Genomic DNA, 14,949 nt, shown 5'->3' on the forward strand with positions numbered 1-14,949 from the left:
GAGGGGGACCCCCCAAATACATGGCCTTGGAGTGTTTGGCAACAGGCCGACAAGAAAAATGGGATCACTGTTAGACCAGGGCAAGCCAGCACTGCAAGCACCGCCCCAGCCAACTAAAACTTTACCTGCTCAAAGACAGGAACCTGATCAAAAAACAAGAGAGGGTGATAGTCAGACAGATGCAAGAAGAACGGACGAGGGAGCATCACATCCAGATAGTTGTCCCTGAGGGGAAACGGCAAAAGTTATGGAAACACTTCCACGAACCACTACAACACATGGGGGCAGAGAAGACCCTATCTGCCCTACAGCAGAGGTTTCTTCTGGCCAAAAATTAGAGCAGATATTTAATATAGACTGCTCCATGTCAACAATGTGTGGTGAGTAAACCTGTGCCCTTTACCCATGCACCAATGCTTCCAGTGTCAACTAGTGCCCCAATGGAAATGGTGGCCATTGATTACGTCTCCCTGGGTCGCCCAGCCAATGCATTTACTTACTTGTGATGGTTGATGTGTTTTCCAGGTACACATGGGCATTGCCCACAAAGGACCAGACGACCCACACCACAGCTCGAGTACTATGGAAACACTTCTTCCAAATCTTTGGTTGCCCCAAGCATCTTCACAGCGACCGAGGGGCAACTTTTGAGTCTGCAGTGGTCAAACAGCTGTGTGCATTGTATGGTTGTACCGAAACCAGAACCAGCCCATGCTGGCCACAGGGTAATGGGGCTTGTGAAAGAATGAACCAGACGCTGTTGACTCTATTAAACACATGGAGTGAAGAAGGGCGGGCCCATTGGGAAGAACAGTTACCAGCTATTCTTCAAGCCAACAACAATACAGTCCACAGGTAAACCGGGTACACCCCACACTTCCTAATATTTGGTAGACATGCACGATTGCCTATTGAATGTACTCTTGGAGTCAAATCTTCCCAGACAGGTGGATCCACGGACCAGTGGCTGCAGCGTCATCAAGAGGTCCTCCTGGAGACCTATGAGAAGGTGGGGAAGGCGACCCGACAACGGCAGGTGTACGACCAACAACGTAGAAACGACAGGCCACTGGCCCCACCCTTACTCCCCGGTGAGCATTTACACAAGAGGCCTATTTTTGAAGAGAGACTTTTAAAAGGCATTTTCATACATTTTTACAAGTCTTGTTCATTGTGAAACTTGCCTGAAATAGCGCTGGGGCACAAAAGAACCCATATCTGACATATACAGTACAGTATGGAGGAACAAAGGAGTAGGAGAGAGCCCATTAGTTGACGTGGTCCTGGATTAAAGATGTAATTTTAATGCGGTAAGTAGAAAAGGCCTTGGGAATAAACCACATCTGTGGTTTAAAGAGCAAAATAAAAGTTCTGTGTCCCATCTTTATGAAGTTGATTGTCAAGTACTAATTAACAATTTTACTGTACGATCAGGAATAATTACAGGGATGGCGTCCACCTTGTCTTTGTTATTGTGTATACATGGCATTGTTACAGCCAGTTAAAGGCCTGTATAAAAATGCATTGGCATTTATACTCGGCTATAAATTAGAAATGAAGCATCCCAATGTTTACAAAAACTGAAGCCTTTCTGTCAGCTTTCTCCCTCTTCATGTGGTCAAACGACTTACTTGACATGAAGAAGGGAAATCTCCACGAAGCTATTCCTGTCCCCCTGTCTGTTTGAGGACCTTCTCCCTGCAACATAGAGAATGTACATGACATCTTGCTTATGCAATACACTCCATAATTCATCAGTTTCTCCAGGACTGTAGCAGACCGGCGGTGTTGTGCAGACTGAAGCATGGCTCTGACCTTTGGCTATAGGCTGCCTAGATGGCCGGACACTCTAGGGAAAGCCTCCTAACCACTGGTGTGCATGGCCAAAGTGCTCTATTTTCATGTCATCTGACCATACCACCACCTGGAGGTGGCACTTGGATTGGAACCGGTGCTATGGTCATATGGCATGAAAACAGAGCTCTTTGCCACACACACCAGTGGTGGCTTTGGTGTTTAAAAACTGAAGCATATGCAGAAAAGTGCCTCATACCTACTGTAAAATATGGTGGTGGATCTTTGATGTTATGGGCATTTTGATTCCACTGGTCCAGGGGCCCTTGTTAAGGTCAACGGCATCATGAACTTTACCCAGTACCAGGATATTTTAGACAAAAACCTGGTTGCCTTTGAACGGAGGCTTAGCCGAAAGTGGATCTTCCAGCAGGACAATAACACCAAGCGATAATCAAAATCCACAAAGAAATGGTTAATTGAGCACAAAATCGTCATTTTGCAATGGCCATCTCAGTCTCCGGACTTGAAGCCCATTGAAAACCTGTGGTTTGAATCAAAGAGGGCCGTCCATAAGAGCAGATGAAGGATATCAAGGATCTGGAAAGATTCTGTATGGAGGACTGGTCTAAGATCCCTCCCAACGTGTTCTCTAATCTCATAAAACATTTTTTTTTAAAGGTTCAGTGTCATTATCCTCGCAAGGGGAGGGTGCTAAAGTATTGAAAACAGGGGTGCTAATAATTTTGACCCATACCTTTTTTTTGATATTTTGTATTACTTGTTAAACTAAATCTCTTTCTCTGGGCAATTGTATAAGTATAAAACAATATAATTTTCCAATTTCTTTGAACCTACAATATAGCTCAGTATTTGTATTCATTATTTTAATATTTTTTGCTCATCTTTATTAAGGGTGCCAATAATTATGGACCTTCCTGTATATCATATTTTATTGTGGGCCTCAGTCTCCTTCGCAATTACTACTGCAACTTCTCTAAATCCTCCAATGTCGTCTGGCTGACATTGTCATTGGATATTGATGTGATACTACACCTGCCCTGGTTATACAACAAACATTCTGAGTAAACCTCCAGGTGGCTCTCCTTTACTTTCAGCATCAAGACATTACTGTTTAAAGGGAACGAAACTATACACTAGTTCCTGTTAGTGTATTGTACAGTACGATGCAGGCATATGATGGTAAATAGCAGCAAAGCCAGGCTTCTTTTCTACGAAGAGGCAGATAAATCAATTGTCTTGACGCCGCCTCTGTAAAATCCTTTCTTACATGTAAACAGTCAATAGGCGACTAGGTGTATTAGCTGTCTAACAGTGACGGTATGTAATGTACAGTGCTTTTGCCAAGTGGTCAAAGTCTCATAGACAGTACCAATGACTGATGAAGGTCTGGACTCTGTAAGGTGACATCAGGGTAAAAACATTATATGCATCATCAAAACCGACATTTTATGTCAACATTTTATAATAATAATAATAGTATACTTCATCAACTCTGTACCCAGATGAGAGAACAGGGCAGATAATACTGCAGTATCACACTGACATCTCCTTTTCATTGAATTGATTTTCTTTTATGTCGTGGTCAAATAAATGGGAGCTTCTCGGGGGGGGGGGGGGGGGAGGGGGCTATAGCAGTGAACGCTGTGCAAAGGATGGGCTAATGCATCCCCTTTTGCTGGGAGAGAGAGAGAGAGAGAGAGAGAGGAGAGAGAGAGAGAGAGAGAGAGAGGAGAGAGAGAGAGAGAGAGAGAGAGAGAGGAGAGAGAGAGAGAGAGAGAGAGAGAGAGAGAGAGAGAGTGCGAGCTCCCTCTGGTGGAACCGTTGTGCTCTACATCTACATTAACAACCTTACGCACTGAACAAAAATATAAATGCAACATGTGAAGTGTTGGTCCCATGTTTCATGAGCTGGAATTTTCCACATGCACTAAATGCTTTTTTTTCCTAAAACGTTGTGCACAAATTTGTTTACATCCCTGTTAGTGAGCATGTTAGCCTTTGTCAAGATAATCCATCCACCTGACAGGTGTGGCATATCAAGAAGCTGATTAAACAGCATGATCATTACACAGTGCACCTTGTGCTCGGGAACAATAAAAAGCCACTCTAAAATGTTCTGTTTTGTCACACAACACAATGCCACAGATGTCTCAAGTTTTGAGGGAGTTTGCAAGTGTCATGATTACGACAGGAATGTCCACCAGAGCTGTTGCCAGAGAATTCAATGTTAATTTCTCTACCATAAGCCACCTCCAACTTCATTTTAGAGAATTTTGCAGTACGTCCAACTGGCCTCACACCCGCAGCCCACGTGTAACCACGCCTGCCCAGGACCTCCACATCTGGCTTCTTCACCTGCGGGATCATCTTTTGTGGTGAGAAAATGGTGATTGGCTGGGCCTGCTCCCCTGCCCAGTCGTGAAATCTATATATTAGGGTCTTATTTATTTCAATTGACTGATTTCCTTATATGAACTGTTGCGTTTATATTTTTGTTTAGTATATATTCACATGCTCAACAAAACTGTGTTTACTGAGTGAAACAAACATGCTTTCTTACTACAGTGTAAGAGTATTGTATTTGATCTATCCCAAAGTTGAAACTTGGTGGACAGTTGATGTGAACCCACTGTACTTTGAATGCGCTGAGGTAAATGATGACATGTCGAAATGGGTGTTGTACGAAGCAAGCTATATCTACTCAGAGTTTTCTAAAGCTAACCAACTTCAGTTAGCTTCTAATTCCAGCTCAGGCATCATCCGTAGGCCTACTGCGACAGTGAATATTGCTCGTCCGCCTGCCTCTTAACTTTAGCAGGCTTGTAACTGCATGTGCATGTCGCACATGGCTAGTCAAACGCCAAAGCCTTTATTGAGACAATGCTGAAAAATGTATCTAGCCGCTTTTTCGTTTGTGTCGAAAATTAAATAAAAAGTTGTCTTGCAATTCAGCAGGCTATGGTGTGAAATAGGCTTTTCGAAGTGCCATCTTTATTTTATTACTTATTGTTAACGCCATCTTTGGTGTTCTTATCAATGCACAAGCACCTTCCTATCAATATTTGCTTTATTAAGTCATACAAAAGTTTAAAATGCATTCTGACATCAAACGTGTACGTTATGTTTTTTTTTTACACAAAACAAACATTTGATTAATATTCAAAAAGGCACTCGCACATCTGAGCAATCTTTTTGCAGGTGCGTGGCAACAGATGAACAAGATGAATGAAAAAGGAAACCGGAGACTATCACTGATCTTTAATAAGCTTATTAAAGCTCATGTAAGCTTGTTAAAGATCAGTGATACTATCAAGAGCAGTGTGCGCTTTCCTTTTTCAAACATTTGATTAATAAAATATTTAATCAGTCATCTTCCTCAAATGAAGGGGATGGGAATCTGATTTCATTGGTCCTCAACTCGCGGCTCAGTCACTTCATTCAAGGTAAGTGGAGTTAGCCATGAGTTAGCCTGCCCCAGAGGCTAACTCAGGTTAACCTGAGTTAGGTTTCGTTGCCATAGAAATGTACCTGGCTAAAAGGTGAGCCACTTTCGTATGACCGGTTATCCCGAGATGAACTCAGAGTTGACCAAAGCTCCCTCGCTAACTCCTCAAACCTGCTTCGTAGGATACCCCGCTTTCACACTGACAGCAAAGAAAATATCAGACGACCAGTTCGTCTGCTGACCTAGGAGAAAAAAAAAAGCTTGGAAAAGTTTGAAGAATTTGAACAGTCACCTTAAAAAGAAATTCAATCCAGTGTTCCCATTACCTAACATCTCGTTACTTAAAGTTTGGATTAGATTCAGATGTTCAAAAGAACACATTGTTGTCCATATCATACATACAGTAGCTTCTCCGTCATGATAAAGAAGGCATAATACTTGACTTGACTGTAATATTCACTAAGTACACCAAACATTAGGAAACACCTTCCTAATATTGGGTTGCACCCCCCCCCCCCCCATTCCACTGGATCGGAATCAGTGGAATGGTATCAATAAAAATCTAACACACGGTTTCCAGGTGTTTGATGCCATCCCGTTATTATGAGCCGTTCTCCCCTCAACAGCCTCCACTGCTCAGAACAGCCTCAATTCGTTGGGGCATGGACTTCGGTGTTGAAAGCGTCAACATGGGCCAGGATGCTGGCCCATGCTGACGCCAACGCTTCCCAATCCCACAGTTGCCAAGTTGGCTGGATGTCCTTTGGGTGGTGGACCATTCCTGGTACACATGGGAAACTGTTGAGTGTGAAAAACACAGCAGCGTTGCAGGTCTTGACACAAACCATTGCGCCTGGCACCTTCTACCATACCCCGTTCAAAGGCGCTTACATTTTTTGTCTTGTCCATTCAGCCTCTGAATGGAACACGTACACAATTCACGTCGCAATTGTCTCAAGGCTTAAAAATCCTTCCTTAACCTGTCTCCTCCCCTTTAACAAGTGACGCCAATAAGGGATCATAGCTCTCACTTGAATCCACCTGGTCAGTGTGTGTCATGGAAAGAGCAGGTGTTCTTGAATGTTTTGTTCCCCGTGTGTATATCTCATGTAGAAAAATAACAAACATAACAAAAAAACAATGTTGTTGATCAGTGGTGTAGTCACATCCTGAGTGGCGTAACAGTCTAAGGCACTGCATCTCAGTGCTAGAGGCGCCACTACAGACCCTGGTTCAAATGCAGACTGTATCACAACCGGCCGTAATAGGGAGTCCCACAGGGCGGCGCACAATTGGCCCAGCGTTGTCCGGGTTAGGGTTTGGCCTGGGTAGGCCGTCATTGTAAATAAGATTTTGTTCTTAACGGACTTGCCTGATTAAATAAAGGTTCAATAAAATAGAAAATATGAAAGGCTTTTATGTACACATATATACAGTAAATACATGGACATTTTTTTTTATAATTGCGTTCCACTAGTTGACAACACATCCTGTCTAAAATAGTGTGATGCATGTCTCGGGAAGTGGGTGGAATGTTGTTGGATTGCATGGAGTCCATTGATTGAATACTGACTCATCAGGTTCTGTAGCTGGACATTAAACCTATTGACCCAGCATAGAAAACATGTTCAAAACAAGATCAGAGGTTACCACAAATTCTGAATGTCGTTTTATTTTTCAACTTTCAGTATTCAGGTTTATACTGTAGATGTTGATGAATGTCGGGGAATTTGAATTCACAAACCTCTTGCTCCAGCCCTACAAACTCAGGCTGTAGATGTGTGGTTGATGAGGGTTCTTCTGGTCCACTCATAAGCCAGGAATAGAGCTCCGTTGGAGGGGAAGGCCCGCAGGACGGTAGGGGTTAGACCACAATACAGAGCAGGAACCCCTGGAACAGGGACAATACATCATCAAGCACATCATGCGTGGACGCATAACAGCCTGTACATGTGAAACCTAAAGGAGCTCAAACTACAAAAGCCGAGGCACCACAGGAGATTGGTGGCACCTTAATTGGGGACGACGGCCTCATGGTGACGGCTGGAGCGGAATACGAAGAACGGTATCAAGTACATCAAATGTGCTTGATGCCATTCCATTCACTCCGTTCCAGCCATTATTACGAGCCTGCACTATGAGGGACAATCCTAATCTTCTGTGAGCTAGTGAGTTCATTCATTTCTGTTACCTCGAAAAGAAAGCTGCCAACATGAGTAAATAAGCAAATGATAGGGCAAATAACGCAATCAGAAGTTTATCGATGAACACATTTGAGATTGACAGAACGCCCGCAGTTAGAAGGGGGAATAGAATCAGATTATGAAAAATAATGTGGTATGCTCTCACCTTCTGTCCTCATGATACAGAGCAGTGTTCTGATAAACCCAGCCTGCTTGCCTGACATCGATAGAACCTGGATTCTGGATTTGACTGAATCAATGGGGTACACTGCCAACCAAAAGGCGGCCCCACCAACTCCTCCACTGATTAACAGCGGGACAGCATCTATCAAAGACAGAAAACAAATCAAATCAGTTGAGTAAAGCTATACCGTCGACATCTTATCTAATCTGGAGTTTGCTGAATAGCTAAATGAGAAGTTGAATCCCTTCATTGGAGTCGTAAGGAATGGACTCACCCAACTCATCCTTGGACTGGCCAGGCTTTGTAAAGAGGGATCTGCAGATCTCATAGCCCCCAAAGAAGAGGAAGTATCCAGGCACCTCTCTGAGCCAGGTGCTGGTCATTCCCTGGAAGAGGCCTTGAGGACCATCTGTCTTCAATATGTCCCTCACCACCGACCAGGTGGAACTGCGAGGAGAGCACCAGAATACAGCCAAACACATCATCTATTATCACATCACACAACGTCTTAGTTATGCATAATGTGCTTTGGAGTAGAACCCTAAGGTAATATGGTTTCCTGAGACATATTTCATTCACCAACTAACACGTGTTTCTGAAAGATAAGCAATAAGAGATGACCTGCCACCCACGTATACTATTTGTGTTGAACCACAATGACAACATGATCCAGTTGTACTGTCCACAGAAGAGTTGTGATGCTTACATGTGTGACGCAAGGGAGGTCTTTCCCACCATGCTCATCTCATGCACGGCCTGCATGCGACACTTCACCAGCTCTGTGGGACACAAAACCAGCGAGGAGAAGACAGACGCCAGGGACCCAGACAGGGCATTCTGCAGGTCACTGTGACAAAGACGTTATAGACAACGAGCGAGAGATTACAGGAGAGCAAAGAGAAACAGCAGCAAAACACAATAACAGATGAAGAGACCACTTTGCATGTTTTTTAAGCACTCAGCCAGACACATGGTGAATGGGGAGAGGGATGAGATGAGAATGCTAAGACAGAGATCCTCTGTTGCCTCAACCTGAGGTGAGACCCTTTCTCCAGCCCAAAGACTCTCCTGGTGAGCTGCTGGCAGGTCCCGTAGCAGGCGAAGAGCACAGCGTTCTCTGCCACGTTGGCCAGTAAAGCAGGCACACTTCCCTGGTAGAGCCCCCGAAGCCCGTTGTGGCGGTATGTCTTCAGGGAACAGTCCAGGAAGCCACGGTACAGGCTGGGGAACGTCTGCATCTTCACCTTGACCGTGTCGAAGGGCTGACCACTCAGCACACACGCAACACCCCCTATGTGAGAGGAGAGATTTCCAGGGTCACCATGAAGGACCTCAACCTTTTCTTCCACTCTTTTTTTCATGTTCATGGTTAAAAAGTTAACATTTTCTGAATGACAGCCATCCTGTTCAGCTTTATCCTTCACTAGATGTTTCCACTGGACAACAAAACAACCTTGTGTTCTACGTGTGTCAGTCAAGAGTCATCAAGGCTTAAACCTATGGAAACGTTTGTGATGCTAGGTAATTGAAGTAATTAAAGATTTAAAAAAAAAAAAAAGTTTTACTTGCCTGCTGCCCCAGCAGTGAGGTTTATGATTGCGTCGGTCATGGGATGTAATGCACATTCCTCCTCCACGCCCATTGTGTCCGGAGAGTCAGTGATGCACGTTCACTGATACGAATCGGATATGATGAAACCTTTTGACTTTTCGGGCAAACTTTTTGTTGGATAATAAATAACCTACAAAAGAGGAACGTGTTCAACTACATTGTGCAGCGTATTTGGTGTAGTGCATGTGGGGAAAGGTGGGTTGCAGATTATAGTCTCGAAACTCAATGGGAGGAGCTATTTAAAAAATGAATTATTAACCTTGAAGATTAAATCCAGGACTCAATCAATTGCGGATAGTGGCTTTCCAGGGAGCACTTTCAGGGCCCAAAGCATACAATTTCTTAAAGATAAGAATACTTCTGAGCAGCTACATTTTTTAATTCTCAGAATTGTGACATTTTCTTATTAAGTGTAATAATGAGTTTTAAAAGTTGCTACTAAGATATGCATGCCTGTCACAACAGTAGTGCAAGTTGCTATGGATAAGAGCATCTGCTAAATGTTAAAATGTAAAATCAAAATACTACAATGTTGCATAAAGTTTAATACATTTACCGCTAAAGAAAGGCCACAAAAATACAAAAAACGGTCATTTCCATAGAGGGAATGAATCAATTTGGATCCACACAGAACGTAAAAACGTAATTATTTATTTTTAGATCAGAGGCATACAAAACAAATTGTGCAGGTGCAAAGAAAAACTCCCACCTTGTCCAACAGATGTATTGTCACCATTGGTCAAGAGATGGAGAAATGTTAACATCTAAAATGTCATTCCACTTATCCAAATGAACAACACCAAAAAACATAGGACCCATTTCATCATCATTCCTTTCAGCCATAACACAGTGAAATGTCCTGCCTCAAACACACAGGTGGTTGGCATAATAGGCCACGGACAATGTTACCTGAATACCTGATTGTCAGACTGGACATCTACCTCAAGTCTATGGATTTTGTGTCTAGATACACATACAATTCCCTCAAACACAAACGTACAATTCCATGAAATGTGGATCCCTGTCAAATAGAAAAATAAAATCTGAATCTATTTCAATAACCATATAGTAGCATACACATCACCATACAAGTATTGTATAGGGTATGAACCCTTATGCTATCACTGTGAATAGGTTTGTTCAACTGAAAAAAAAGCAAAAGGGATCAGGAAAAACACTGGAGAGCAAAGTGTTAAAGACTCAAAATGACAGCCAGAAAGAAACTGCAGTGAGAAACCAGTTTCAAAACCAATTTGATTTCGTTTTCTTCTGGGACAGGTGAACTAGGTGAAACCTACAGATGTGTGTGCTCACATCTAAATGGCCAGTGTCTTAACAAACCACAATACCCTTTTCTATTAGTCATCCTCATCTTCCTCGTCATCTTCCTCGTCATCTTCCTCATCATCGTCTTCGTCGTCTTCAGCCTTCTTCGATTTAGAGGCTCCTGCCCCGCCCGGTTTTCCTTTTCCTCCTTTGTAATCTGCCACATCCTAGAAACAGTAAGCAAAAGGTGTCTTAAATAAGTCACATTTTCAATCCCTTGGAGAAAAAAAAAAAAAATCACAGGTTTTGTAATATTTAGCCAGTGATTCCATGCATATAGGGTCTGACACAACAGTCAGACCACTTACAGTGGTAAAAATCCCATTCAATTACATTTCCTTTGAGACAAATAAGGAGTACCCATTGGCGTTACCTTTTTGTATTTTTCCTTGAGTTTGTTGGCTTTGGCAAGATATGGCTGCTTATTGGAGTCTGTCAAATTGTTCCACATCTCTCCAAGCTTCTTGGCCACATCTCCAATGCCAAAGCTTGGGTGTTGGGCTTTGATCTTGGGGCGCTGCTCAGCACAGAAAACAAAGAACCCTGATCTGTATAAGAGAAGGAATGCAGTCGTTACTGATGGTTGCAGGACTTCAAAAATGTATCATACTTTGAATTTTCCAGGGCCGGTCCTGGGCATAAGTGACATAAGCGGTCGCTTAAGGCCCCAGCCGCTAGGGGGCCCCCAACCCAAATTCACAATTTTGCTGAGTTAGTGTAATACACAAGGTGCAATTTTGAAATATGGTAGCGCATCAGCAGTATCTCATGTAATGTCAGTCACTCAAGTAGTTAATGTCAGCTAAAAATGGGTTTGTATTAGTAAGTTAGTCAAGCCAGCTATCTACACCTTGTAGTAATTACTGACCAGGCAAACAGGGCATGTGTCCAGGGGCCCTGACCTCCAGGGGGCCCCCATTGATTTTGTTAGGTACTCTCACTCAGATATCATATGAACATGACATGAGGCAAAATGTGTAGAATTACAGGAAATTAGCTTCAAAACTTCTCTCCAGCCCATGGCAAAATTTGTAGAAATGCATGAAAATATTATGAAGGAAAAAAATAGGCCCACCCACTTGGGAGCCAGGCCAAGCCAATCAGAATGAGTTTTCCCCCACAAAACAGCTTTATTAAAGACAGAAATCCACCCCCCCCCCCCCCCCCCAACAACAACAATCCCGCCGGTGAAGCAGACAGATGTAGAGGTCCTGGGCAGACGTGGTTACACGTGTTCTGCGGTTGTGAGGCCAGTTGGACGTACTGCCAAATTCTCTAAAATGACGTTGGAGGCAGCTTATGGTAAAGAAATTAATATTGAATTTTCTGGCAACAGTTCTGGTGGACATTCCTGCAGTCAGCATGCCAATTGCACGCTCCCTCAAAAGTTGAGTCATCTGTGGCAGTGTGTTATGTGGCAAAACAGCACATTTTAGAGTGGCCTTATTATCCCCAGCACAAGGTGCCTCTGTTTAATGATCACGCTGTTTAATCAGCTTCTTGATATGCCACACCTGTCAGGTGGATGGATTATTTTGTCAAAATATTAAATGCTCACTGACAGGGATGTAAACAAATTTGTGCAAAACATTTTTGAGAAATAAGCTTTGTACGTATGGAACATTTCTGGGATCTTTTATTTCAGCTCATGAAACATGAGACTAGCACTTTACATTTATATATCTTTGTTCAGTGTAGTTTTAAAAACAGCCAAATTCTCTCCACTCCCTGCAATTCTACGCATTTTGCCATGAACTTAACTTTAAAACTGAAATTCCTCTCCGCTGTCAAGAGGGGACCACTAAAATGTTTACCTCGTGAGGTGGGGGGCCCCCGTACCAAATCTCGCACTTAGGGCCCGCAAAAACATAAGGCCGACTCTGGAATTGTCTATAATAAATCAGCATAAACCAATATACACTGAGAATACCAAGCATTAGGAACACCTTCCTAATATTGAGTTACGCATAGATGATTACAGTATTTTAGGAATAGACATACGGAGGTCTCTTTGGAGCACTAGGATCCTTCTTCGCCTTCTTGCCCCTCTTCCCAGGAGGACCATAGCTCATCATTTCCGAATCATAGCGAGCTTTGTCCTGCATCGCCTGGTCCTCAAACTTTGACTTCTCCTTTGGAGACATGGTCTGCAAAAAAAAAAAAAAAAAAAGTGTGCCAAATAAAATGTTAAGATGGTGTATTTCATTGAAAACATTTATCATGACGACATCTGAAAAGGTTTATTCAACTGTCCATGCTGCTCCTAAAATCAAAGTAGGAAACTGTGTGCCAGTTTATTCAAGAAAATACATTGTATTCTCATCCACCGCCAAAACACACATCCATGACCAATTTGAATAAATGATTTGTAGTGCGTGTGTTGGTGATGCTAGGTGAAACAGGTCCCGGCTTAGGACTAGGTCAACAGATAATAGTATCCTGTAAAACAAGAGAATATATATATATATATATATATATATATGAGACTGGGAAAAAGGTGTCTGGGTTGTGGACAGCGTCGCTCAGAATTGATTGAGCATCGAAAAATCTGTTTTGTATTTCTGTTGGTATCAAAAATTATAATTTCAGGCTTGCAGTCGGCGTTCCAATTCATCCCAAAGGTGATCGATGGGGTTGAGATCAGGGCTCTGCCGGCTAGTCAAGTTATTCCACACCGATCTCGACAAACCATTTCTGTATGGACCTCACTTTGTGCAAAGGCATTGTCATGCTGAAATAGGAAAGGGCCTTCCCCAAACTGTTGCCACAAAGTTGCAAGTACAGAATCGTCTAAAATGTAATTGTATGCTGTAGCCTTAAGATTTCCCTTCACTGGAACTAAGGGGCCTAGCCCGAACCATGAAAAACAGCCACAAACCATTATTCCTCCTCCACCAAACTTTACAGTTGGCACTGCATTTGGGCAGGTAGTGTTGTCCTGGCATCCACCAAACCCAGATTCATCCGTAGGACTGCCAGATGGTGAAGCGTGATCCATCACTCCAAAGAACGCATTTCCACTGCTGCAGAGTCCAATGGTGGCGAGTTTTACACCACTCCAGCCGACACTTGGCATTGCGCTCTTAGGCTTGCGTGCGGCTGCTGGCCATGGAAACCAATTTCATGAAGCTCCTGACAAACAGTTATTGTGCTGATGTTGCTTCCAGAGTTTGGAACTCGGTAGGGAGTGTTGCAACCGAGGAACTTGTGACCTACCACTTCGCGGCTGAGCCATTGTAGCGCCTAGACGTTTCCACTTCACAATAACAGCCCTTACAGTTGACGGGGCAACTCTACCAGGGCAGAAATTTGACTAACAGACTTGTTAGAAAGGTGGAATCCTATGACTGTGCCACATTGAAAGTCACTGAGCTCTTCAGTAAGGCAATTCTACTGTAAATGTCTGTCTATGGAGATTGCATGGCGGTGTGCTCAATTTTATACACCTGTTTGTGGCTTAAATAGCCGAATCCACTCATTTGAAGGGGTGTCCACCTACTTGTGGCCATGTAGTGTACATCATCCATCACAAACATGTGGAAATACATTGAACACATTCACTCATTACCCAGTACAAGAGCACACACTGGCCTATCCACAGCTTAAAACTATTCATTTAACTAGAATGTGTAGCTAGAAACAAAGTGCAATGCATTCACTAAACCTCCCCTGAGTAACAATGAGCAGCAGTCCTCCACTTCAAAAGAACCACCACCATGAGGCTACTGACCTTACGACAACCAACGGTGAAAAATAAAATGTTTCTAAATATCCCAAGAATACCAAAAGAATGACGACACACACAGAAATTAAATAAGAGACAGGAGCTACAAAATAAATTTCAAAACCAAAAAGCCAGTGAATTCCTCCTTTTTTCCCCCCTAGCTAAGCAGCGTGACTTGCCGCACAACAAACTTTACAAAACGATCAAATATACCGAACAGAAATATAAAACGCAACATACAACAATTTCAACGATTTTACTGAGTTCATGTAATGAAATCAGTCAATTGAAATAAATGTATTAGGCCCTAATCTATGGATTTCACATGGGTGGGCATTGGCCAACCCACTTGGGAGCCATGCCCAGTCAATCAGAATGAGTTTTTCCCCACAAAAGGGCTTTATTACAGACAGAAACACTCCTCAGTTTCATCAGCTGTCTGGGTGGCTGGTCTCAGATGATTCCGCAGGTGAAGAAGCCAGATGTGGAGGTCCTGGGCTGGCGTGGTTACACCTGGTCTGTGGTTGTGAAGCCGGTTGGACGTACTGCCAAATTCTCTAAAACAATGTTGGAGGCAGCTTATGGTAGAGAAATGAATATTACATTTTCTGGCAACAACTCTGGTGGACATTCCTGCAGTCAGCATACCAACTGCATG

The 14,949-nt window shown here is 43.1% G+C and overlaps 2 protein-coding genes across 5 annotated transcripts in view; both read right to left on the reverse strand.

Annotated features, from left to right (window-relative positions):
- Nucleotides 1–4,867: 4,867 nt before the first annotated feature.
- On the reverse strand, nucleotides 4,868–9,418 carry LOC106602947 (mitochondrial ornithine transporter 1). 2 transcript variants are annotated; one of them, XM_014195988.3, is made up of 7 exons: nucleotides 9,200–9,418; nucleotides 8,663–8,921; nucleotides 8,337–8,477; nucleotides 7,905–8,077; nucleotides 7,613–7,771; nucleotides 7,008–7,154; nucleotides 4,868–5,505 (listed from the first exon to the last, which is right to left on the reverse strand). In XM_014195988.3, the coding sequence occupies exons 1-6, from the start codon at nucleotides 9,270–9,272 to the stop codon at nucleotides 7,030–7,032; spliced, it is 930 nt and encodes a 309-aa protein (XP_014051463.1). In that variant the 5' UTR covers nucleotides 9,273–9,418; the 3' UTR covers nucleotides 4,868–5,505; nucleotides 7,008–7,029. The 2 variants fall into 2 exon arrangements, with proteins under 2 accessions (XP_014051463.1, XP_014051464.1); XM_014195989.3 differs by lacking the exon at nucleotides 4,868–5,505 and adding an exon at nucleotides 6,661–6,865.
- Nucleotides 9,419–9,876: 458 nt separating this feature from the next.
- Nucleotides 9,877–14,949, reverse strand: part of LOC106602948 (high mobility group protein B3) — a 48,324-nt gene continuing 43,251 nt past the window's right edge. For all 3 annotated transcript variants that reach the window (XM_014195994.3, XM_082974416.1, XM_082974415.1), the window contains 3 exons: nucleotides 12,569–12,714; nucleotides 10,941–11,115; nucleotides 9,877–10,734 (listed from right to left, as the gene is read on the reverse strand). In XM_014195994.3, the coding sequence (XP_014051469.3) occupies nucleotides 10,600–10,734; nucleotides 10,941–11,115; nucleotides 12,569–12,714 (456 nt within the window). In that variant the 3' untranslated portion in view covers nucleotides 9,877–10,599. The remainder of the gene's footprint in view (nucleotides 10,735–10,940; nucleotides 11,116–12,568; nucleotides 12,715–14,949) is intronic.

The sequence above is a fragment of the Salmo salar genome, chromosome 04 (genome assembly GCF_965601325.2).
Source record: "Salmo salar chromosome 04, fSalSal1, whole genome shotgun sequence".
NCBI lineage: Eukaryota > Metazoa > Chordata > Actinopteri > Salmoniformes > Salmonidae > Salmo > Salmo salar.

Bases quoted from the DNA above. Each gene is read 5' to 3' on its own strand.
- LOC106602947 (XM_014195988.3), bottom strand. From the start codon at position 9,272: ATGGGCGTGGAGGAGGAATGTGCATTACATCCCATGACCGACGCAATC. The intron at 8,922-9,199 runs GCAAGTAAAACT...CCTCTCACATAG, and splicing joins CCTCACTGCTGGGGCAGCAG to GGGGTGTTGCGTGTGTGCTG. The intron at 7,155-7,612 runs GTGAGAGCATAC...TCCCTGTTCCAG, and splicing joins CTGTATCATGAGGACAGAAG to GGGTTCCTGCTCTGTATTGT.